The following is a 26,724-nucleotide window of genomic DNA, read 5'->3' as shown; positions in this document are numbered from 1 at the left end:
ACCAAGAGGCAAAAGACCACACTCCAGTGCAGTAAGACTAGGCATTTATTGATGTCGTAGGAGTTGCTATTTGGAAGACACATATTTGGCTAGAAGCCAAATTGCGTTCAGAAGAAAGGGAGGGAAGTAAGGGTTTTTGAAGGGAGCTAAAGGTGATTACACAAGTTGCTTTGAAAGAATGATCATTGGTGGAGGCAGCTGGCTTAGTACACAAATCCGTAGTTCATTGGTTGTTGCTGTTCAGGAATTTGCAGTGTTGGTGAAATCCGGCTGTTTTCCAGGATGTTGTGGTCATTGCAGTTTGGCCCAGTTCAAAGGTTCAAGGCAAGTTCCTGGTTTTTTGTTTGTTTCTGTTTTCTTTTTGCAGGTAATGCAGGCAATCCTTCTTGAAATAGCTTCCTGAACTTTATTTTTGTGTTTTGAACCAGTGATGCCATTTCGTATATCACATTTTATATTACACATAATAAATATAATATATGCATGCACTCTTTCTTTCTTGGCGTGTTTTTCAAATTGCAACATATTTTAGAGTAGAAGCCAACAAATTTGTTTTTTGTAAAGGGCCCGATAGTAAATTTTAGGCTTTACAGGCCACATGTAGTTCCAACTACTTTTCTCTTTCATTGTAGTCCAAAGCAACGAGAGACATGTAAACAAATGAGCAAGGTTGTGTTCCAATTAAATTTTACTTATAAGCAATAAAATTACAATTTTATAGAATTTTCATGTGTCACAAAGTATTATTTTTCTTTGGGGTTTTTCAACTATATACAAATGTAAAAACCATTGTTAGCTTGTGCACTATGCAGAAACAGGTGGTAAGCTACATTTTGCCCACAGGCCATCGTTTGCTGACCTTTATTACAGACAGTCAAGATTCATGGAATGAAATTAAATTTGATGCCATCTAAAAATTGAAAATGTTTTAGAATTGTGGAACACCTAATACTTAATAATTCATTTATCCAAGTAGATATGACTATTTTGAAATGCTTAAATAACCACTAGGTGGCTCTGTACTCTGTATATTTTCTGTGTTGTTACAGCATTTCACCCATTCTTTGCCATAGCTATGTGTTCAGCACTAGATGGCATTAACTATTGACGATGTGTTTTTTCATCTTTTGAAATTAATATTCCCAAATATAGAAATAAATTCTTATTTTTCATGTCTAGCGGGAAAACGCATGATTAATCTCTGTCCTTATTACCAGAAGACCAAATTAAGGTCAGCCTAGAAACTGGAACTTATCCATATGTCCTAACACAGAGCATTTTTGTATCATAATAGATTGCAATAATGCATTTGATCAACAGAAGTTTACCTGTTAGAAACCACAGAAAATTAACCTGACACATTATAATAGTTCTCAAATATCTAATTCTAAATAATATTTTTAAAAATAGGTGTATGTGTATTAAATAATCTAGTAATTCAAAATCAACCTTGACTTCACTGTTTTCGTGTATATAGTGAAACACATTTATTATTTCTGAAATCCAAAGTAATGGCACATTAATATACCCTCAGTGAAGTAAAATCAATCCTACAGATCATTGCTTGACTTTGTGGGCTAAAATTGCTTCCAAAATCTTATTACCAGCAATGTTGCATTGGAAGCTTCTAAATCTATTATCATAGAGGCAGGATTTTATTTCTTGTACTGGCTCAATAGCTTTCAAATTACAAAGTTAGGGCCAGACGCGGTGACTCACGCCTGTAATCCCAGCACTTTCGGAGGCCAAGACAGGTGGATCACCAGAGGTCAAGAGTTTGAAACCAACGTGGCCAACATAGTGAAACCCCGTCTCTACTAAAAACACAAAAATTAGCCCACCGTGGTGGTGTGTACCTGTAGTCCCAGCTACTTGGGAGGCTGAGGAAGGAGAATCACTTTAACCCGGGAGGTGGAGATTGCAATAAGCCAAGATCGCACCACTGTACTCCAGCCTGGGCAACAGAACAAGACTCCGTCTCAAAAAAGAAAAAAAATAATACAAAGCTGTAAGTACAGGTCACTTTAAATAGACCAATTTTCCTAAATTGAAAAAGATAGAGCTCATTGTCATTAACTTGCTACAAAGGCAAACTTTCAAAATTTACAAGTTATTAAAAGTGCTGGGATAATATGCAGATCAATACATTACTAGGACATTTAAAAATCTAATGTTTTTTAATAGTTGGCTTTATTATTGGCTCATACTACCTTCTATACCACTTTCTTAGTTAAGATCCCCTCAAGTTGAAGAAGAATAGATGAGGGAATTCACTTCTATCATTTCATTTTTACTGCAAATTCATAGTATAATTTCTTTTCCACATGTCATGAAATTAGAAGGCTGTTTGTTTTTACTCAATTTAAAGTGTTTTGTATGTGAGAAACAAATTGCATTATGTGTGTGCATACCTGGTACATTTCCAAGAGAAAGAATACTAAAAATAGCTTATCAATCAACAGGTTTAAAATCTAATAAAAATGTTTTCAATGCGATGCAATACATGACAGCAGGGTTGAACAAAGCGCACACAGTTATCTTTGTCTCTTCATTCCTTGTCATTTCCATATAAAAATAAGTTTTGCTTTGATCTTTTAAAAATTCATGTGTATATTAAATCAAGAAACTACACGATGCAATTTATCTATTCTGGATCTGGTAGAATGCTGTTATCACCTTAAGATAATGTCTATTTATTGTCATAACTATATATCAGCAGAGTAATAAGGACAATATATTATTCCTGAAGTAGCATCCCTACTGGTGCCAGGCTTGTTTTGCATCAAACATAACTTCCTTACTCCTTATTCTTTAACCAAACCATATAGCCCTTTGAATAAGAGATCTGAAAATATTATTTTGATTAGTCAGGACATTTTGTTCCACTAAGGAAATTAACTCTGCTCTTTCTTAGAGATTTTCAAGGGACATTTTGGGAAGACTATCTTAAAAATAAAAACAAGGAGTGTTGTTTAAATTTCACTTTCTTAGTTTATTTGTATTTCTCTTGTGGAAATTAATATTTACACTGCATCTACACAACAGAAAGCTGAAAATATAGTTGACAATTATCTAGTGGATTTAAGTTTAAATGGAAAGTCTAAAAATCAAATTCACATCTCAATGTTTATTAAGATGTCTAGGGCCCTGGTTGGTCAGTAGAAGTTTTTGATAGTTATCTGTATTTTTTTGAAATAGGGGAAAAAAAACAGTACTCACAGCTTAAGAATATTTTGTGTTCAAATGTCTTAGACTAAGAGACTATGCCCTTGCTATAATTTTAAAATATGGAATGACTTACCAAAGAAACCAACAGGGCAATAGTGGCTTAGTAAAATATAGTTTATAATTTGCACATTTAATATTCTTGTTCCAAATAATACTTTATAGATGTTTGCCTTCTATCAGAAAGACAGTCTAGATTATACCAAGGTGAAATCCCTTCATGGTATACTAAGAAAAGTTGAGTAACTGAGATAAGGGAGGAAGAAAAAACCAGCAGAAAGCCTGAAAATGTATAGTTCTAGAAGTATTGGTGCCTAAAGATAATGAATACAATTCTATCGTACTTGAACTTCATGCCAAACTCCATTTGGAAATTTACAGTCAGCTATTTCAGCCACACTTCTTGTATCCGTTATTATTTGTCAGTGATTCAAATTCAAGCCCTCTTTCCTCAAATCCAAACTTCTTCAAAAACACTTTTTCTGCCTTGATTTCATTAAAACAAATCCACGTATAAGGCTATTGCATATGATTGTGAAGACCACTTACTGCACAAAGTAACCAAATTCATATACCCTGGTATTGAGCTGTATACATCTACCAGGAGAAAAGAACTCATTTTTTCCCTAATTTACATGCAAGTATTGTGAGACTAGCAGCATTTCTCCTTCTATCTGAATGTCACTGATTTCCTCTGTAACCAGTAATCTTTATCAGAAGCTGCTAAACAAAGACATATGTAGTGTTTTTGTGGGACAGTCATGGTTTATGCCTATTGCCCCTGTATAATTGTTCATAGTACTATCTTTTACTTTCAAATGTGTCCCATTTGGGAAGACAAATTACATGGTCACTGTATTAGTCCATTTTCATGCTGCTGATAAAGACATACCCGAGACTGGGCAATTTACAAAAGAAAGGTTTAATGGACTTACAGTTCCACATGGCTGGAGCCGCCTAACAATCATGGCAGAAGGCAGGGAGGAGCAAGGCAAGGAGGAGCAAGTCACATCTTAGGTGGATGGCGGCAGACAAAGAGAGAGCATGTGCAGGGAAATTCCTTTTTATAAAATCATCAGGTCTCGTGAGACTTATTCATTATCATGAGAACAGCATGGGAAAGACCTGCCCCCATGATGCAGTTACCTCCCACTGGGTCCCTCCCACAACATGTGGGATTTTAAGATGAGATTTGGGTGGGGACAGACAGAGCCAAACCATATCATTCTATCCCTGGCCGCTCCCAAATCTCATGTCCTTACATTTCAAAACCAATCATGGTATCCCAACAGTCCTCCAAAATCTTAACTCATTTCAGCTTTAACTCAAAAGTCCACAGTCCAAAGTCTCATCTGAGACAAGGCAAGTCCCTTCTGCCTATGAGCCTGAACAAAGTGGGTACAGGCCCCATGCAAGTCCAGAATCCACTGGGGCAGTCAAATATTAAAGCTCCAAAATGATCTCCTTTGACTCCATGTCTCACATCCAGGTCACACTGATGCAAGAAGTGGATTCCCATGGTCTTGGGCAGCTTGACTCCTGTGGCTTTGCAGGGTATAGCCTCCCTCCCAACTGCCTTCTTGGGCTGGCATTGAGTGTGGCTTTTCCAGGTGCACAGTGCAAGCTGTTTGTGCATCTGTCATTTTGGGGTCTGGAGGGTGGTTGCCCTCTTCTCACAGCTCCACTAGGCAGTACCCCAGTAGGGACTCAATGTGGGGGCTTGTACCCCAAATTTCCCTTCTACTCTGCCCTAGCAGAGGTTCTCTATGAGGGCCCTGTCCCTGCAGCAAACTTTTGCCTGGGCATCCAGGCATTTCCATACATCTTCTGAAATCCAGGCGGAGGTTCCCAAATCTCAATTCTTGACTTCTGTGCACCCACAGACTCAATACCACATGGAAGCTGCCAAGGCCTGGGGCTTCCACCCTCTGAAGCAATAGCCTGAGCTGTATGTTGACCCCTTGTAGTCACAGCTGGAGCAGCTGGGACAGAGGGCACCAAGTCCCTAGACTGCACACAGCAGAGGGACCCTGGGCCCGGTCCACGAACCCATTTTTTCCTCCTAAACCTCTGGGCCTGTGATGGAAGGGGCTGCTGCAAAGGTCTCTGACGTGCCCTGGTGACACTTTCCCCATTGTCTTGGTGATTAACATTAGGCTCTTCATTACTTATGCAAATTTCTGCAGCTGGCTTGAATTTCTCCTCAGAAAATGGGATTTTCTTTTCTATTGCATTGTCAGGCTGCAGAATTTCTGAACTTTTATGCTCTGTTTCCCTTTTAAAACTGAATGCCTTTAACAGCACCCAAGTCACCTCTTGAATGCCTTGCTGCTTAGAAATTTTCTCCACCAGATACTGTAAATCATCTCTCTGAATTTCAAAGTTCCACAAATCTCTAGGGTGGGTCACAATGCCACTAGTCTCTTTGATAAAACATAACAAGAGTCGCCTTTGCTCCAGTTCCCAACAAGTTCCTCATCTCCATCTGAGATCACCTCAGCTGGGATTTCATTGTCCACATCATTATCAGCATTTTGGTCAAAGCCAATCAACAAGTCTCTAGGAAGTTCCAAACTTTCCCACATTTTTCTGTTTTTTTTTTTTTTTTTTTTTTTTTTTTTTTTTTTTTTTTTTCCCAGAGCTGTTTAAACTGTTCCAACCTCTGCCTGTTACTCAGTTCCAAAATCACTTTCACATTTTCAGGTATCTTTTCAGCAGCACTCCACTCTACTGGTACCCATTTACTGTATTAATCCATTTTCACACTGCTGATAAAGACATACCTGAGGCTGGGCAATTTACAAAAGAAAGAGGTTTAATGGACTTACAGTTCCACTTGGCTGGGGAGGCATCATAATCATGGTGGAAGGCAAGGAGGAACAAGACACATTTTAGGTGGATGGCAGCAGGCAAAGAGAGAGCTTGTGCAGGGAAATTCCTTCTTATATAACAATCAGGTTTTGTGAGACTTATTCACTAGCATGAGAACAGCACAGGAAAGATCTGCTCCTATGAGTCAATTACTTCCCACCGGGTCCCTCCTACAACATGTGGAAATTCAAGATGAGATTTGGGTGGGGACACAGCCAAACCACATCATTCTGGGTGGAGGCACAGCCAAACCATATCATTCTGCCCCTGGCCCCTCCCAAATCTCATGTCTTTACATTTCAAAACCAATCATGCCTTCCGAACAGTCCCCCAAAGTCTTAACTCATTTCAGCACTAACTCAAATGTCCACAGTCCAAAGTCTCATCTGAGACAAGGCAAGTCTCGTCCACCAATGAGCCTGTAAAATCAAAAGCAAGTTAGCTAATTCCTCTCAATAAACTAGGTATTGATGGAACGCATTTCAAAATAATAAGAGCTATTTATGACAAACCCATAGCCAATATCATACTGAATGGGCAAAAGCTGGAAGCATTCCCTTTGAAAACCAGTACAATACAAGGATGCTCTCTCTCACCACTCCTATTCAACATAGTATTGGAAGTTCTTGCCAGGGCAATCAGGCAAGAGAAAGAAATAAAGTGTATTCAAATAGGAAGAGAGGATGTCAAATTGTCTGTTTGCAAATGACAAGATTGTATATTTAGAAAACCCCATCATCTCAGCCCAAAATTTCCTTAAGCCAATAAGCAATTTCAGCAAAGTCTCAGGATACAAAATCAATGTGCAAAAATCACAAGCATTCCTATACACCAACAATAGACAAGCAAAAAGAATTAAGCTGGAAGCATCATGCTGCCTGACTTCAATCTATACTACAAGGCTACAGTAACCAAAACAGCATGGTACTGGTACCAAAACAGACATATAGACCAATGGAACAGAACAGAGACCTTGGAAATAACACCACACATCTACAACAATCTGATCTCCACAAACCTGAAAAAAACAAGAAATAGGGAAGGATTCCCTATTTAATAAATGGTGCTGGGAAAACTGGCTAGCCATATGCAGAAAACTGAAACTGGACCCCTTCCTTATACCTTATACAAAAATTAACTCAAGATGGATTAGAGACTTAAACATAAGACCTAAAACCATAAAAACCCTAGAAGAAAACCTAGGCAATACCATTCAGCACATAGACATGGGCAAAGACTTTATGACAAAAATACCAAAAGCAATTGCAACAAAAGCCAAAATTGACAAATGGGATCTAATTAAACTAAAGAGCTTCTGTACAGCAAAAGAAACTATCATCAGAGTGAACAGGCAACCTATACAATGGGAGAAGATTTTTCCAACCTACCTATCTGACAAAGGTCTAATATCCAGAATCTACAAAGAACAAGGAACTTAAATTTACAAGAAAAAAGCCCATCAAAAAGTGGGCAAAGGATATTAATGGACACTTCTGAAAAGAAGACATTTATGTGGCCAAAAAACACATGAAAAAAGCTCATCATCACTGATTGTTAGAGAAATGCAAATCAAAACCACAATGAGATACCATCTCACACCAGTCAGAATGACAATAGCAAAGACATGGAACCAACCCAAATGCCCATAAATGATAGGCTGGATAAAGAAAATGTGGTACATATACACCATGGAATACTATGCAGCCATAACAAAGAATGAAATCATGTCCTTTGCAGGGACATCATCCTCAGCAAACTAACACAGCAACAGAAAACGAAATGCTGCATGTTCTCACTCATAAGTGGGAGTTGAACAGTGAGAACATATGGACACAGGGAGGGGAACAACACACACCAGGGCCTGTCGAGGGGTAGGGGGCAAGAGGAGGGAGAGCATTAGGACAAATGCATGCCGGGCTTAAAACCTAGATGATTGGTTGATAGGTGCAGCAAACCACCATGGCACATGTATACCTATGTAACACACCTGCACATTCTGCACATGTATCCTGGAACATAAATAAAGTAAAATAAAATTAAAATAAAGAAATAAAAGTCTTTACTTGAGGATCATGACATCTGGCTAAATAATGCTCAACTCATTTTTATTTTAACTGAAGATTCTCATCGCCTTGCCATCCCATTTTCTCATGTTTCAGAACTCCTGACTATAATCTTGACTGAGTTCTGTGCCTATGTGGTTGACATGCCAGGTACCCTACCATTTATAATTTCTTGTTCATCACAAATTTACTTTCAGCTCCATTTAAATTTTTTCACCCATAACCATATCTGTCTCAAGATTTTTCATTGCCCAGAACTGTTATACATATTAAATTTGAATTATTCATCATTTCAGCACAAAGTTGTAACCTCGACTACAATCCCATTATGATTAGAAACCCCATAGAAATCTCAGATACTGTTTTCTCTTTCTTCCAAGCTGTTAGCTTGCTCATATTCTTTCTCTACCTAGCTTTTATGATTATCTATTTTCAAACAAGTTCCCTTAATATCCTTAAACTATTGCTTTTTAACCACACAGAACTGACAAACCAATCCTATAAATCAATTCAACATGTTTCTGTCTCCATTCTAACATCTGGTGTACTAAGCACAGTTACAGTAAAATAGCATAGCCCTATGGAGAGCTGTCAGTATAAATGTATGTTCCACTGTGAATTTTCTCTTCATTTCTAATTTTCAATTGGTTATCTCGACTTGTTTTCATAAATAATTATGTTATCTGGAAATAATAAATGCTTTTTTCATCCTCTCTAATTTCTATACCCACCCCCCCCTTGTGTTTTATCTTCTCTTATTTTGTTTATTTATTTATTTAGACAGAGTTTCGCTCTTATTGCCCAGGCTGGGGTGCAATGGCGTGATCTCGGCTCACTGCAACCTCTGCCTCCCAGGTTCAAGCGATCCCCCTGACTCAGGCTCCCGAGTAGGGGGAATTACAGGTATGTGCCACCACGCCCAGCTAATTTTTATTTTTTAGTAGAGGTGGGGTTTCTCCATGTTGGTCAGGCTGGTGACAAACTCCCGACCTCAGGTGATCTGCCCGCCTCAGCCTCCCGAAGTGCTGGGATTGCAGGTGTGAGCCACCAAGCCTGGCCTGTCTTGTCTTATTTTAATGGCTAGAACCTTCAGCACAATGTTGTCATAATCAATGGTAATATTTTTAATCCTAACTTTAATGTGAGTTATTCTAGAACTTTGCATCTTATATTGTACATGTGTCTGTTATAGGTGTCTGGTATCTATATTTATGAATGTTAAGTTTGCCAAAAATATTTATCATGAATGGTTGCTATATTTTATTCAATGGTATAATGACACCTATTATTGATGAAATATTTCTCTCATTTAATTTGTTATTTTAGTGAATAATTATGTTGATAATTTTTCTAATATGGTGCTATTCTTGAAATCTTGAAATTAGCCCTTAATACTGTAGTTTTATAATAAACTGTTGATTGTGGTTGCTGATCATCTATTTAGGACCTTTGCTTCTATGTTCATAGGTATGATTAAAGTAAAATTTTATTTTCTTGTGATTTTCTGTCTTCACTGCCACAGTCATTATAAATCTCATAAAGTAAGTTAAGTAGTTTCCCACCTTTTTTCTGTACTTTGGAACCGTTTTTATACAACTGACATTAGCTGATTTTTAAGGTTTAGTAGATTGCACCTGTAAACCCATAAAATCAGTTAAGTAGTTTCCCATCTTTTTTCTATATTTTGGAACTGTTTTTTTTTCAATTCACATTAGCTGATTTTTAAGTAGTGGATTGCACCTGTAAATCCATATGTGGCTCTGAAATCTTTGTTGAAGAAGAAAGTTAACTGTTCTCTTACTTGCTCTCTTTTTGTTGCACTTGACATCAAGCAGTTGGCCAATCAGAAATGCAGTGCTGTATTAATTCATATTGTTTTCCTTTCCTTCTTTACTTCACCATGTCCCCTTCCCTGACTCTTGCTCCCTAGGTTTTCAGTACCTAATAAAGTAGTAACATCTGAGCTTCCATGACACATGTTAGTTTCTGGATAATTCACACTAAGAGGTAAAGCAGTGCACTGTAGAGTCTATTTTCCTCTCTCTGTAGCTATTAGGGTTATGACATATTTTACACAAAATTGATGTGTGAGCTTCTATCCTACTAATACATCCAACCCTGAAATACATATGTCCCCAAGGACAGTGTAGATCACAATATTTATCAAGACTGAATAACAAAGAAATTGTAAATCTGAACAGACCCAGTGGATTCAAGTCTGAATTCTACCAAACATTTAAAAATGAACCAATGCCCATCTTTCTCAAACTCCTCCAAAATATTGGAGAAGAGAGAATACCTCCAAATTAATTTTACAAGGCCAGTATTACCCGGACACCAAAGCAGACAAGTACACTACAAGAAAACTGGATGCAAGTATCTTTGATGAACATAGATGCAAAAATCATCAACAAAAATAATATAAAACCATATTCAACAGTACATTCAAAGGATCACTCATCATGGTCAAGTGATATTATTATCGGTCTGTTTCAGATTTACAATTTCTCTACTAGCCACTGTTTCTATATGTTGTTTATTTTGGGTTGGATCCTGTTACCCTAAATTCTAATCCCTTAAATACCTTTTTTTTTTTTTTTTGAGACAGAGTTTCACTCTTGTTGCCCAGGCTGGAGTGCAATGGCACAATCTTGGCTCACTGCAACCTCTGCCTCCTGGGTTCAAGCGATTCTCCTGCCTCAGCCTCCCGAGTAGCTGGGACTACAGGCACCTGCCACCACACACGGCTAACAAAATTTGATTTTTTAAATTGATGGATAAAATTGTATAAATTTATCATCCACACCATGATGCTTTAAATTGTATATATATATATATATGTATACATATATATATTTAAATAGTTAAATCTAGCTAATTGACAAATGTATTACATCACATAGTTATCATTTTTTGTGCTGCATTCCCATATTTATTGCAGCACTATTCATAATAGCCAAGATATGGCACCAACATAAGTACCCCTAATTGGATGAATGGATTTTAAAAAGTGGTGTATTAACACATGGAATACTATTCAGCCTTAAAAAAAGGAGATACTATTATTTGTGATAGCATGGATGAAACTGAAGGACATTATGTTAAGTGAAATAAACCAAAATGTAATTATTTTTGTGTCCCACTCTCTCCAGACCTGTTGATTTATGCATAATGGCTATTGTAATGAATAAGTGTTAGTCAAAGACAGAGTGAAATATTCAGAAGAGGGTCAATTTGTTTAATTCTTTTTTTTTTTACCTTAAAACAAAAAGAGTTTATTAGAAGAGAAGCAAAGATTATCATACACTGAAGCCTACAAATAGCACAGAAGGACATTGTTTCCCAATAATATGAATATAACATGTTTTCAATTATATCACTCTAAAATGTGAAGCTTGATTCTGTTCATAACTAAAATTGCCAAATTTCCTGTTAACTCAAAGGCATTTTCCCATTCTGTTTCTACCAGTTTTAAAGCAGCATACTGCCACCTTCCTGGTGCTGATTGCACTCTGTTTTTTTTTTTTTTTTTTTTTTTTTTTTAATGACCTGCTCTCCCCATTACTCCTTCCTACTCTCAAAACCCACAAAATCAGGCACTTCCATGAATGAAAATACTTTGGGGCTTTTATCAAGATGAAGAAGTACCACTTTGTTACTGATCAGAAGAACTTGTAAAATGGAATTTTCAATACTTCAAAGCTATTTCAGGTCAGTTTGCATGAATGATTTTGTATGATTCTATACAGATCTATGGAGAAGTGAACCCAGAGAATTTGCACTGACACCCATGGAAGGAAGGTATGTGAGAATAACTTTTAATTGCATATTTCATTGACCTTAAAAAAATGAGTCTCATCTTTGGTACTGAGTAAAAAATAAAGATTCAAATGTATTATTATCCAAACAAATTATCCAGCCTATTTTATGATATTATTGAAATCACGCACTGTCTACACTCTGAATTCCTTTGGCAGTGCTAAGACAACCACCATCCTGCTTTCTAGCAAAAGGAGTGGAATGTAGTTAGGAGATAAAGCATACCTTCTGCAAGTATTTATAGTGTTTTGGTTTCATACATCACTTTGAAATTGTCACGTTTATAGTTAAGAGAGTTAAAATGTATAATTTAAGTTGGCTTATTAAAATTGCTCAATTTTGTGTAGTTTTATGTCAGGAGAGACTATACTTATGCCCTTACAAAAATGTTACTATCACAGAAAGTGTTATGTGTCTAAACAGCTATTACTTTCCAAATAATCCCAGACTGGACACATCTCAAATAATTCCAAGTATACCATCATTTGTGAGGAATAAAATTATTTAATTACATACACACACACACATGCACACACACCAATTCTTAATATGTTCTTGTTATTTCTGACAAAAATAAATATTGAATTATTCTACATTAATGAAGTACTGAGTTTTAGATTTTGAGAGTTTTTCCAAGAAAATGTTTAAAAGCACTTTTAATTATATATAATATTTTTGTATTATTTTTATATTAAATATAATTAATATAGTTAGAATTTTGTCCCCTCTAAATCTCATGTTGAATTGTAATCTCCAATGTTGGAGGTGGGGCCTGGTGGGAAGTGTTTGGGTCATGGCAGAAGATCCCTTATGGCTTGGTTCTCAAGATCATTGAGTTCTCACCATATATGGTTGTTTAAAAGCATGTGGCATCTTCCCTCCATCACTCCTCTTGCTCCATCTGTCGCCATCTGATATGCCTGCTCCTGCTTTACCTTCTGTTATGAGTAAAAGCCCCCTGAGGCCTCCCTAGAAGATGTCAGCACCATGCTTGTACAGCCCGTAGAATCATGAGCCTCTCTCTTTCTCTCTCTCTATATATATACACACACACACATATATATGATCACATATATACATATATACTTATATTTAAGTGTGTATGTATACATGCTTATATTTAATTGTGTGTATCTTTATATGCATACTTACATTTAAATATATATATATATATATACACACACACACACACACACACTTAAACGAATGTGGTTGTAGACGGTACAAAATAAAATTCCTTAAATAACAATGTGTGTAGATGGTACAAATTGGAGATTGCATGTATTCTAGGCCCACTCTGTTAATAACAAAAGGAGCCATTTTATCCACATTTTGGCTTAAATGAAGAACTTAGTATTCATATTTGTGTTATATTCTGCTGAAAATATATTTTTTATTGTTTTTACTGCTTGCTTTGTATTTTAAGTCCTCATGAAGAAGTCCTTTTTGAAAATATTCATATATCATAACAAATTCACATTTCATTTGCAATCAGAAAAGTTGGGAGGCAGGAAAACCAGACTTTGACATTGCCATTCTGTATTTGAAAGCATTCAGGTATTCAGCCATTGAAACTCATTCACAGTATGTTGGTGGCAGACCAAAATTAAAATCAGTTCTTCTGAATCCTTCTCATTTGATTAATAGCTTAGTAGTCAAATTGCTCACTACAAATATTATTTTCACCCCTGGAATAAAGTTAAAAAAAGCCATGCATGCTTCTGAAGCAAAAGTCTATGATTACATAAACAGTTGTTCTCTTTGATGCTGGTATCAAAAATAATATTTTCCAGGTCAACAAAATGAGAAATAACAAATTGATGGTAGTTATGAATCCTCTGAGAGACAAACAGATGAACGCCCTGTGGAAATAAACAGTTCTCTGCTGGTGCTCCACCCCTCCCATGTGTTCATCATTTTATTTAGTGAGTTTAAATGTGGACTCCCTGACAATTATTTGGCAAGGCCCATATCATCACTAGTTAACTAAAATGCTCCCCTCTCTGTCTCAGTTTCCTTGTATCAACATTTATGCAATGTATAATCTTGTGAAATCAGTAAGTTTCCCACGTGTTTTCACTTTGGATAAAGCTAGGGAAATTGTTATCTAAAAAATAAGTAAGTATTTTTTCCAAGGGCATATGTCCTAAGAGCCCTTTCAGACACCCTTAGAGGAATATAAAATAACAGATATAAAAAGAAGCATATTAGCTTATATAAAATAGAATTCAACTGAGATTCTGTGGATAAGGGGACATAAAAAGAGAAAATTTTAGAAGTTATAAGGTAAGAAATAATCACTGTTCAATACAAGAGAAAGCGAAGGTATTTTCTCAGACCCAGAACATATACCAGGCACTCACTTTTCACAATTGACCATGATATTGGGCAAAAATAGAGAGCTCTAAGGGCATATGGGAACTGTGCCCTATTAGAACTGCAGCTCAGCCTCTTATAGATGCATTTTTATTTAGAAATGTGTATATTGCAGTGATGACTCTCAGAACATAAGCCACAAAACATCTGGCAATGCTTAATACCACAGCCCATCTGCTGCCATCTTTGGCTGCATAAAAGAAGTAACGTTCAGTTCACAAAAGGGTAGATTCCAATGATATTGATCAGAAACCAGTTCACTGTATTCAATCTAGGTATAGGCTGAGAGCATAAACCCAGATCAATGACTTAAGGATGCCAGTAGTATTCTTTGATATTTTTAAAGTCAAGAGTAAAGACGATTCCAAGAGACACCAGTTGCATTCTTCAAAAAATCTTATGGCTGTTATGGAGAAATTAATTTGATTTTGTTTTGTTTTACTATAAAGTAATACAAATAGGAAATCACTAGATGTATGGTCCAGTGCCACAATAAATCTTTATACCCACATTAAAACTTTTGGGGTTGCGTGATAGATTATTAAAACCTGACTTGCCTGTAGATTTTTGAATGAAATTTTTAGACCATTTTAAATGTCCCCAGACACTGAATATACAATGTTGCATAAAGAAGGGAGGATGCATAAAGCCTATCTTCTATCTGCTAGAAACAGTGCTCCCATTGATGTGGGAGAAAGTAAAGACTAAGACCATCTTCCCAAATTTGAGTCAAGTCATGGGGAGGAGTAACTGTGCAGGACACAGTAACACCATACTGGAGAGTTTGCCAGACATTTTTCTGGGAACTTCATTCATTCATTCTTTTAGCAATAACAAATGAGGAGATACTGAACATCAAGCAGGAAGATACTGGGCTAGAAACTATGCGCATAAAAAATATAAAATAAATACTGAAGATGGAGCTTCTGAAATGATGGAATAAGGAACATGTTAGACTCCCTCCGTAGTAAAGCAATTAAACCAGTGAAAATTACAAAAGAAAAAAATATTTTGAAGTCTCTGGAGATATTCCTAAAACCACAGAGCATCAGGAGACACATTTGTTAAAGAGAATTTACTAAGTTGTGGTCAGAACACTGAGAGTTTGAGGCATTTGAGCCACAACTTTGTCCGTTATCCATCCATTCCCAGTTATTTGTTCCATAAGTTCTACCCCAGGCATGTGCAAAAAAGAATATGGTAGATCCCTTTCACCCAGCTGCCTGGGGATATATTTTCATCCGAGGATGTTAAGGCTGCTGCTGTGTCTCATTCCTCTTACTTCTGAGGTGTGGAAGCCTTATTCCAGGTGTGCAGAAGAACTGGTCTCTCTTCTCACACCTTATCTCCACTCATAGGGTTAAAGGTCTACCTTAGGTACTGCAGGCAAAGGATACTGGCCCCAACTGTCTAGCTACTACCTTGCTGGTAGAATTGAGGTTCCATGTCTGGAGGGGCAAGCTGACAACACTGGGGCTGATATTCCAGTCCCCAATGCCCATTCTTAGAATAGGGGTGTTACTCTGAAAAAGTGGGTTCCCACCAGCAGCTTCAGTGCGGAGACACAAGGGTTCTGTCCAGGAGTAAAGTCAAGCGTTAAGAGTAAAGAGCTCCTCAGTTGTGCATGAGGGGGTGGACATTATTTGGAACAGTGAGTGGAGATGTCATGCCTAAGTGTGTTGTTGAAAACAGTGAAGACCTTGGTGAACTACGGGTGGTATTTCTGATATAAGCAAAACAACAGAACAGCCAGGAATTTAATAGTGATTACCAGGGAAAGAGATAGCCAATGTAGAGTCTTCCTAGGATCACAGTCAACCCTGTTTGTGAAGCCTGTGGATATACACTATGCTACACCCACTCAGAAGCAATCAGAAAAAGACATGGGGCAGAGCCATAAACAGACCCGTTTATGCAGGGAAGAAGTCTTTTTGGCAGAAGGTGCTTAAATAAAACCTTTGAAAAGACACTGACTGAACAATCAGCTACTCTAATTCAGGGGTGACTCCTAAAAATACGGGCTTAAAAATAATATCACAGTCATCCATGATTGTATGGAAGACTGAGTATATGCCCAAGGCTGCACTCTATCCAGAGTTACTACTAGAGGGAACCTTCAAACTACTAGTGCTAGGATGAATGGGGCATAAAACCATAAACTCCTTGAACTAAGATAGTAACCTTCAAGCCACACAAACATCTCATGGTAGAGAGTAAACATGTATCTAGTGAAATGGGGCTTAAGTGTAATCTTTGTGAAGTAAGTGCCTTATAACTACACAGGGGTGACCCCCCAGATAGTCAGGTTGAAAGACAAAAATAGAGAGAATAATAACTCAGAGGCTACACGCTGAGTGGGAAATAGACTTACAGGAGTAGTTCACCCAAGACATTAAACAAACTAGCAAGTAAAAAACCAGCAAAGATCACAACCACTTCTGGAGTGGGTCAGTACCCAAAGTTGCAATAATAAAATATCTAAAATGTCAAATGTTCAACAAAAAAATACGACACATGCAAAGAAACAGTAAAGTGTGATGCATACACAGGAGAAAAAAAAAACCAAGGCAGGCACTAGAGAGGTATTTAGGGCTGGCAGTGCTGCAGAACACCTAGGGGGCTGAGGGACACTCTGGGGAGGTGTGGAGAGCCCCGAAGTCTGGTCTACATGACCTGCCAGGGGCAGAAGTGGCGGGGTGCATGCCAGCCTCCCATGGTACACCTGCCTGGTATGGTGCCTGTGGCACACAGACCTGCCAGGAGGAGGGGCCATGACCTCCTCCCTGTTGCCTGAGGAAGCTGCTGCTGAAGCTTCACTACCTCCAGAATCCTAGCTGCAGGAGATTGCATGATCCCCCATGGACATGTTAGCTGGCAGGGAGAGCTGTTAAGAGTGGTGGCATGGGCAAGACTCCAGGCTTTGTGGAGTCCAGAGGGCTTGGTGCAGGGATGGCTGCAGTGGACCACAGCCACAGGTGTCCATCCCCTAAGGCTTGCCATGCTCCTCTAGGTGGCATTGGCCTTTGGTGACTGTCGGACCTGGACAGAGCAGCATGCTCGTGGCTGTGGAATGGGGCCAGTCTATCTGAAATCCCCCTGTCTGAGCCTTTCCTGGAGCCCCAGCCTGGCTGCACCTGTTTACAGTGCAGACTTGAATACCCAACCTGCATGCTTCCTGGGGGCAGTAATTAGCCCTCAGGTTTGCTGTACTGAGTCATAATTTCACAGTACATGGCACTGAGACTGGTCCTTGACAACCCATAGCAAATGATACATACTCTTCTATTTATAAAAGTTTAGAAATCAAACTTTATAAGCAAGCAGTTTATAGCCAACAGTTTTATAATCAAGCAGCTAATTTTGGAATATCTTCTTTCTCCTACAATTCATATGGAGAAAACAAGGAGAAATTTTACAAGTCACAACTTCAAATTATATTTTCATTAAAACTAGGAGACTGAAAAAATCAACAGACTCCCAGTTGTATATACATTCCATCAAAGGTGAAGCTACATGGGAAGCATGACATTGTGAGGGGACTATGGGGCAGAACAAGGTGGGCAGAGGAGTTCTAAGGGCTGGCGTGTCCATACATCTCCAGCCAATAGTTGCCTCCCATATGAGAACATCTCACTGAGAGGGAACCAGTGTGAGCATAACTGAGATTGAACACCTCAAGATCACTGGAGAAGGAATAGAGAACTAAGGCTCAGAAAGTGCTCAGGAGCCCACAGGTGGCAGGTAGCAAAATGTTCCAGTAAAAACAGTTTCTAAGAATGCATTGTGGTGTAAGTAAGGGCTGCGATGGGAACTCAGAGATCCAGGATGGCAAAGGAAGGTCACCTGAACCAGGCTGTGCTCTAAGAGCCAGAGCAAAATTGGCTACAGAAAGGACAATACCTTAAGATATTCACTGTAGGGACAGAGGAGGGAGCTGGAAGCTGTGACGCTTGGAATACTACCTTAGCATAGCCTGTATCTTCCATCCCATCCTCCTATTAGAAGTCTAGAAAAATCCATCCCATTTAAATACAAGTAAGAAGAAATGAGGAAGCTTTGCCTACACACAGGAATACTATAGGATAGATGATGAACAAGAGCAACATATATTTCTACAGAAGAGGAATAAAACCTATCTGGAAATGGCTTCCACAAAGCAGATGAAAATTATAACTTAATATTATAATAAGAATTAAAGCAACAAACAGAAAACTTACAGAATCAAATCCTTGAAAGAGCAACGACAGTTATGCAGGAATACTACAAAGCATAAATCTAAGAACTCAAGAAAAGGTGACCAGAAAACAGGAAGTGATGGCCTGAAAATAGAAAGCACACTAAGGGATATAGGGGAAATAAATAAAAAGCAATATCTACAGAAACATGAGTAAAAAAAGAGATTCAAAAATAAAATTAGTTCTCATTGTGGAAATTGAGGATTATACATATGGGGATAAAAATATAGATAAGCCTAGAACATCTGGTCACACTGGTAAACAAAAAGGTTATTAAATAATATTTGAATCATATCAAATCAACTAGAGAAGAATTGCATCTTCCCCCAAATGGGACATTTTGAGAATGAATAATAATAAATGTAACAAATGGAAAGCATAAATATGTTTTAAAATATGTTTACACTCATAAGTATTTCATAACATATACACCTGTACACATGCGCACACACACACACACAAACACACATCCCATCACATTCATTGGTCAACTTGGGGGGATGAAAAAAAAATTCATTTATTTGAAAATAAAATAGTGCTTTTCTTACCTTTCCAGCACAAATGTTATCTTAAGGTATTTCTTTATAGAAGCATTCTAGCTAGTAAGTGAAGAAATAATAATAGAACTAGAATACCATCTTTTTGTAACTATAATTGGAAAAAACAATGCCTATCAGTGGTTGTCATCATAACAGAGAGTGCACCAGATATTTTGAGTCTTCTAGCAAAAGGGTGCAATACCATTTATGAAGATGTTTTGCTAAAATGCAAATCAGGATTATATATAATCAACAATTTACATAAAACACAAGAGAGTGCGGAGCATGTTAAACTAAATAAGAGGGATGCAATTAGTCAAATCCAGATTGAGTGAAATGCTACAAAACAACCAATTCAGTGTTTTGTTTTGTTTCCACAAAAATACCCCCCCAGAAAATAAGAGTGGCATTCTTTGATAAAAAGAAAGTCAAAACTATAAACTTGCTAGGTACGGGCATTTTTGGAAATATAATTCAAACAAACGATAACAAAACATTTATAAATAACTGAGGAAGTTTAAACATTGACTAGATATTGAATGATATTAAATATTATACTTACTGTTTATTATTGATAATGATATTCTTTGTTTTCAAAGATTCTTGAAATGTATCTTTTCATTGAGCGATACATTCAGAAATATCTGCAGATGAAAAATATGATGACAGGGATCTACTTCAATGTAATTCAAAGGGTGCAAGGGGATTGGGTGTGTATTAGTCCGTTCATTCTCACACTGCTATGAAGAAATACCTGACACTTGGTAATTTATAGAGGAAAGAATTTTAATTGACTCACAGTTCCACATGGTTTGGGTGGCCTCAGGAAACTTACAATCATGGCAGAAGGCAAAGGATAAACAGGCACCTTCTTCTTCAGAGGGCGGCAGGACAGAGTGAGTGCAAGCAGGGGAAATGTCAGACGCTTATAAAACCATCAGATCTCAGGTGACTCACTCATTATCATGAGAACAGCATGGGGGAAACCGCCCCCATGATTGGATTACTTCCACCTGGTTCTGTCCTTGACATGTGGGGATTACAATTCAAGATGAAATTCTGGGTGAGGACACAGCCAAACTGTATCAGGGTGTTTGTTAACGAAGCAGCTGGCTGTATAGCTGTAACAACTGAAGCTCATTATACTGTTTTCCAAAATTTATAATATTTCTCTTAAAAATTACTTAAAAATTTCTATACTAACAAATAAAAGGAATACTCCTGAAAGATATTTATTGTAGGAATTATATAGAAGTCTTCTTTAGGTTAGGGAAATTCTATATATTCCTAATTTACAAAGTTTTTATTATAAAGTTGTGTTAAATTTTGTAGAAAATGGTCTCTGCTTCTGTAGAGATGTTAATATTTTCACTTTTAAGCTATTTATGTGGATTCTATGTTTCTACGTCTTTTATATTTTTTCATAATGTCAATCTCCCATTTTATTTATTGTTTATTTTTTAATTTTTAAATTTTTTGTGGGTACATAGTAGGTGTATACATTTATGGCATACGTGAGATGTTTTGATACAGGCCTGCAATGTGAAATACGCACATTATGAAGAATGGGGTATCAATCCCCTCAAGCATTTATCCTTTGTGTTGCAAGCAATCCAATTATATGCTTTTAGTTATTTTAAAATGTATAATTAAATTATTTTTGACTATAGTCAATCTGTTGTGCTGGCAAATATTAGGTCTTAATCAGTTTTTCTAACTATTTTTTGTACCCATTAACCATCCCTACATCCTCCCCATCCCCCTACAGCCCTTCCCAGCCTCTAGTAACAATCCTTCTTTTCTCTATGTCCATGAGTTCAATTGTTTTTTTTTTAGCTCCCACAAATGAGTGGGAACATGTAATATTTGTCTTTCTGTGCCTGGCATATTTCACTTAATGTAATATCCTCCAGTTCCATTTATGTTTTTGCAAATGACAAGATCTAATTCTTCTTTATGGCTGATTAGTACTCCATTGTGTATATATACCATATTTTAAAAATGTATTCATCTGTTGATGGACCCTTACATTGCTTCCAAATCTTAGCTATTGTGAATAGTGCTGCAACAAACATGAGAGTGCAGATAACTCTTCGATATACTGACTTCCTTTCTTTTGGATATATACCCAGCAGTGGGATTGCTGGATCATATCGTAACTGTACTTTTAGTTTTTTTGAGGAATTTCCATACTGTTCTCCATAGTGGCTGTATTAATTTACAAATCCCACCAAAGATGTATGAGGGTTCCCTTTTCTCCACATCCTTTCCAGTTTTTATTATTGCCTGTCTTTGGATAAAAGCCATTTTAAATGGGGTGAGATGATATCTTATTGTAGTTTTGACTTGCATTTATCTGATGATCAATGGTGTTGAGCCCCTTTTTATGTACCCAATTGCCATTTTTATGTCTTCTTTGGAGAATTGTCTATTCAGACACATTGCCCATTAAAAAAATCTGATTATGAGATTTTTGTCCTATAGAGTTGTTTAATCTTCTTATATTCTGGTTATTAATCCCTTGTCAGATGGATAGTTTGCAAATATTTTCTCCCATTTTGTGGGTTGTCTCTTCACTTTGTTGATTGTTCCCTTTGCTATGCGGAAGCTTTTTAACCGGACGTGATCCCATTTGTCCACTTTTGCTTTGGTAGCCTGTGCTTGTAGGGTATTACTCAAGAAATCTTTGTCCAATCCAATGTCCTGGAGAGTTTTCCCAATGTTTACTTTTAGTCATTTCATAGTGTGAGGTTTTAGATTTAAGTCTTTAATCCATTTTTATTTGATTTTTGTATATGGTGAGAGATAGGGGTCCAGTTTCATCCTTCTGCATATGAATATCCAGTTTTCCCAGCACCAGTTATAGAAGAGATGGCCTTTCCCCAATATATGTTCTTGGTATCTTTGTAAAAAGATGAGTTTACTATAGATGCATGGATTCATTTTGGAGTTCTCAATTCTGATCCACTGGTCTATGTGTTTTTATGCCAGTTCTATGCTGTTTTGGTTACTATGGCTCTGTAATATTAGCTCAAGTTAGGTAATGTGATTCCTCCTGTTTTGTTCTTTTTGGTTAGGATAGCTTTGGATCTTTCGTAGTTCCATATACATTTTAGGATTGTTTTTTCAACCGCTTTTGAAGAATGTCATTGGTATTTTGATATGGATTTTATTGAATCTGCATATTGCTTTGTGAATTATGGACATTTTAACAATAGTGATTCTTACACTCCATAAACATGGTCCATTTTTCCATTGTTTTGTGTGCTCTTCAATGTTTTGGCATCAATGTTTTATAGTTTTTCTTGTATAGATCTTTCCTGTCTTTGGTCATGTTAATTCCTAGGTATTTCATTTTATTTGTAGGTATTGTTAATGGGATTATTTTCTTGATTTCTTTTTCAGATTAGTCCCTATTGGCATGTAGAATTATTACTGATTTTTGCATGTTGATTTTGTATCCTGCAGCTTTTCTGAATTTGTTTATCAGTTCTAATAGTTTTTCAATGGAGTCTTTAGATTTTTCCATATGTAAGATCATATCATATGCAAACAAGGATAATTTGACTTCTGCATTTCCAAATTGGATGCCCTTTATTTCTTTCTCTTGATTGCTCTAGCTAGAACTTTCAGTGCTATGTTGAAAAACAGTGGTGACAGCGGCCATCCTTGTTGGGTTCCAGATCTTAGAGGAAAGGCTTTCAATTTTTCTCCACTTAGTATGTTACTAGCTTTGGGTCTCTCATATATGGCCTTTATGATATCAAGGTATTTTCCTTCTATACCCAATTTTTTGAGGGTATTATTTTTAATCATGAAAAGATGTTGAATTTTGCCAAATGTGTATTCAGCATCAATTGAAATATTCATATGGTTTTTATACTTCATCCTTTTGATATGATGTATCACATTGATTGATTTGCATACATTCAACCATCCTTGCATCCCAGGATAAATCCCACTTGGATCATTCATGATGAATGATCTTTCTAATGTATTGTTGAATTTGGTTTGTTAACAGTTTGTTAAGGATTTTTGCATCATATTCATCTGAGATATTGGCTTGTAGTTTTCTTTATTTGATTTATCTGTCTGGTTTTGCTATCAGGGTAATACTGGCCTTGTAGAATGAGTCTGAAAGTATTCCCTTCTCCACTATGTTTCAGAATAGTTTGAATAGGGTTGGGTTAGTACTTTAAATGTTGGTAGAATTCAGCAGTGAAATCACTGGGGCCTGGGGTTTTCTTTACCAGATGACTTTTTGTTGCAGCTTCAGTATTGTTGCTTGTTATTGATCTGTTCAGGATTTGGACTTCTTCTTGATTCAATCTTGGTAGGTTGTATGTGTCTAGAATTTGTCTGTTTCTTCTAGGTTTTTCAATTTATTGGCATGTAGTTGCTCATAGCCTTTAATGATCCTTTGAATTTCTGCAGTATCAATTGTAATGTATCCTTTTTCATTTCTGATTTTATTTGTATCTTCTTTTTTCTTAATCTGGCTAAATATTTGTCAATTTTATTTAACTTTTAAAATACAAACTTTTGTTTTATTGATCTTTTGTATTGTTTTCTTCATTTTGATGCCATTTATTTCTGCTCTGATTTTTATTATTTCTTTTCTTTCCGTAATTTTGAGTTTGGTTTACCATTGCTTTTCTAGTTCTTGAAGATGTATCATTCGATGCTTTATTTGATGTTTTTCTTATTTTTTGATGTAGGCCCTTATAGCTATAAACATCCCTCTTAGTACTGTTTTTGCTGTATCCCATAGGCTTTGGTATGCTGTGTTTCCATTATCATTTGTTTCAAGACATATTTCAATTTCTTTCTTACTCTCTTCATTGACCTACTTGTCACTCCGGAGCATATTGTTTAATTTCCACATATTTATATAGTTTCCCGAATTCCTCTTTTTATTGATTTCTATTTTTATTCCATTGTAGTCATAGAAGGTGCTTGATATTATTTCAGTTTTTTTTGAATGTTTTAAGACTTGTTTTGTGACCTAACATATGGTCTATCCGTGAGAATAATCTATGTCCTAAGGAAAAGAATACGTATTCTGCAGTTCTTGGATGAAATGTTTTGTAAATATCTATTAGATCCATTTGGTCTTTAGTGCAGATTAACTCCAATGCTTCTTTGTTGGTTTTTTGTTTGGAAGATTTGTCCAATGCTGAAAGTGGAGTGTTGAAGTCTCCAGCTGTGATTGCATTGGAGCCTTTCTCTCTCTTTAGCTCTAATAATACTGGTTTATATATGTAGGTGCTCTGGTGTTGGGTGCATATTTATTTAAAATTGTTATATCTTCTTGCTGAATTGACCCCTTTATCATTTTAGAGTGACCTTCTTTATCTTTTCTTTTTTTTTTTTTTGAGACGGAGTCTCACTCTGTCACCCAGGCTGGAGTGCATTTTGTCTGATATAACAACTCTTGCTCTTTTTTTATTTCCATTGGCATGCAATATCTTTTTCCATCCCTTTATTTTCAGTCTACATGTATCTTTATAGGTGAAGTGTGTTTCTTTGTCACAACAGGTGGGTCATGTTTTTTAATTCTTTTGATTGGAGAGCTTAGTCTATTTATATTGAATGTTATTGTGGATAAAGACTTACTCTTGTCATTTTGTTATTTGTTTTCTGGTTGTTTTGTGGTCTTTTCTTTCTTCTTTCTTTCCTTTCTGTCTTCCTTTAGGTGATTTTCTCTCGGATATAATTTAGTTTCTTGTTTTTTTTTTATTTATTTTTCATGTATCCATTGTGTGTTTTCCTGTTAGAGATTATCATGAGGCTTGCAAATACTATCTTATAATCCATTATTTTAAATTGGTAACTAGTTAACACTGTCTGCCAAAACAAACAAGCAAAAAGAAAACGAATAAAAACTCTATTTGTCCCCCGGCTTTGTAACTTCTTTTTCATTCTATTTATATCTTATTTTACTTTCTAAGTCTTGAAAAGTTGCTTTTGTTATTACTTTTTATTGGTTCATCAGTTAGTCTTTCTACTTAGGATAAGAGTAGTTTACACACCACAGTTAGAGTTATAATATTCTGTGTACTTACTATTACCAGTTGTACCTTCAGGTGATTACTTATTGCTTATTAATATATCCTTTTCTTTCTGATTTAAGTACTCCCTTTAGCATTTCTTGTAGAACAAGTCTGGTGTTGATGAAATCCCTCAGCTTTTGTTTTTCTGGGAAAGTACTTTTCCTTCATATTTGAAGGATATTTTCACTGGACATACTATTCTAGAGTAAAAGATTTTTTCCTTCAGCACTTTAAATATGTCATGTCACTATCTCTTGGCCTGTAACATTTTCACTGAAAAGTCTGCTGCTAGATGTATTGGAGCTCCATTGTATGTTATTAGTTTCTTTTCTCTTCCTGCTTTTAGGATGGTTTATCCTTAATCTTTGGGAGATTGATTATTAAACGCCTTCAGTTAGTCTTCTTTGGGTTAAATCTGCTTGGTGTTCTATAACTTTCTCGTACTTGGATATCGATATCTTTCTCTAGGTTTGGGAAGTTCTCTGTTATTCTTTTGAGTAAACTTTCTACTCCTTTCTTTTTTTCTACCTCCTTTTTAAGCTCAATAACTCTTAGATTTGCCCTTTTGTGTTTATTTTCTTGAACCTGTGGGAGTGCTTCATTGTTTTTATTTCTTTTTGAAAACCTCCTTAGAGTGTATGGTTTAAAATAGCTTGCCTTTACTTGCACTAATTCTTCTTCTTGATCAATTCTACTATTAAAAGACTCTGATGCATGTTTCAGTATGCCAATTGTATTTTTCAGCTCTAGAATTTCTACCTGATTCTTTCAGATTATCTCAACCCTTCATTAAATTTGTCTGTTAGAATTCTGAATTCCTTCTCTGTGTTATCTTGAATTTGTGTGTTTCCCCAAAACAGCTATTATGAATTCTGTGTCTGAAAATTCACCTATCTCTGTTTCTCCAGGAATGGTCCCTGGTGACTTATCCGGTTCATTTGGTGAGGTCATGCTTTCCTGGATGGTCTTGATACTTGGTATGTTTGTCTGTGTCTGGGCATTGAAGAATTTGGTATTTATTGCAGTCTTCACAGCCTGGGCTTGTTTGTACTTGTCCTTGAGAAGGTTTTCCAGGTATTTAAAAGAACTTGAGTGTTGTGATACAAGTTGTATCTGCATCATCAGGAATGTAACATAAGTAATTCTGTGATTGTGCAGACACGTAGAGGTACCATGTTGGTGATGTTGGATAAGACCTGGAAGAATTTTCTGGATTACCAGGCAGAGATTGTTGTTCTCTTCCTTACTTTCTCTCAGAGTCTCTCTTTCTGCTGAGCTGCCTGGAACTTGGGGTTGGGTGACACAAGCACTCCTGTGGACACCACCACTGTGACTATACTGGGTCAGACCTGAAGCAAGTTCAGCACTGGTTCTTACCCAAGGTATGCCGTAGCCACTACCTGTCTACCGCCTACGTTTGCTGAAGCTCCTACGGCTCTACAATCAGGAGGTGGTAAAACCAGCCAGGCTCGTGTCATTCTCCAAGGTGGTACATTCCCCTAGGCCCCAGATTGGTCCAGAAATGCCATCTAGGAGCCAGAGC

General features: G+C 36.7%; 1 protein-coding gene across 2 annotated transcripts in view; it reads left to right on the top strand.

Annotated features, from left to right (window-relative positions):
- The window catches only part of LOC134736053 (lanC-like protein 3), a 276,852-nt gene that overhangs the window by 82,239 nt on the left and 167,889 nt on the right, over positions 1 to 26,724 (top strand). The window contains exons 3-4 of one of the 2 annotated variants that reach the window (XM_063635235.1): positions 8,940 to 9,062; positions 11,909 to 11,960. Coding sequence is in view for 1 of the 2 variants with exons in the window: in XM_063635233.1 (XP_063491303.1) it covers positions 8,940 to 8,984 (45 nt within the window). In the remaining variant the exon portion in view is untranslated. The remainder of the gene's footprint in view (positions 1 to 8,939; positions 9,063 to 11,908; positions 11,961 to 26,724) is intronic. The other variant, XM_063635233.1, reaches the window with a different exon arrangement.

This window comes from Symphalangus syndactylus, chromosome X (assembly GCF_028878055.3).
Source record: "Symphalangus syndactylus isolate Jambi chromosome X, NHGRI_mSymSyn1-v2.1_pri, whole genome shotgun sequence".
Classification (NCBI taxonomy): domain Eukaryota; kingdom Metazoa; phylum Chordata; class Mammalia; order Primates; family Hylobatidae; genus Symphalangus; species Symphalangus syndactylus.
The sequence above is the reverse complement of the archived record's forward strand: the minus strand, read 5'-3'. Positions and strand labels throughout refer to the sequence as shown.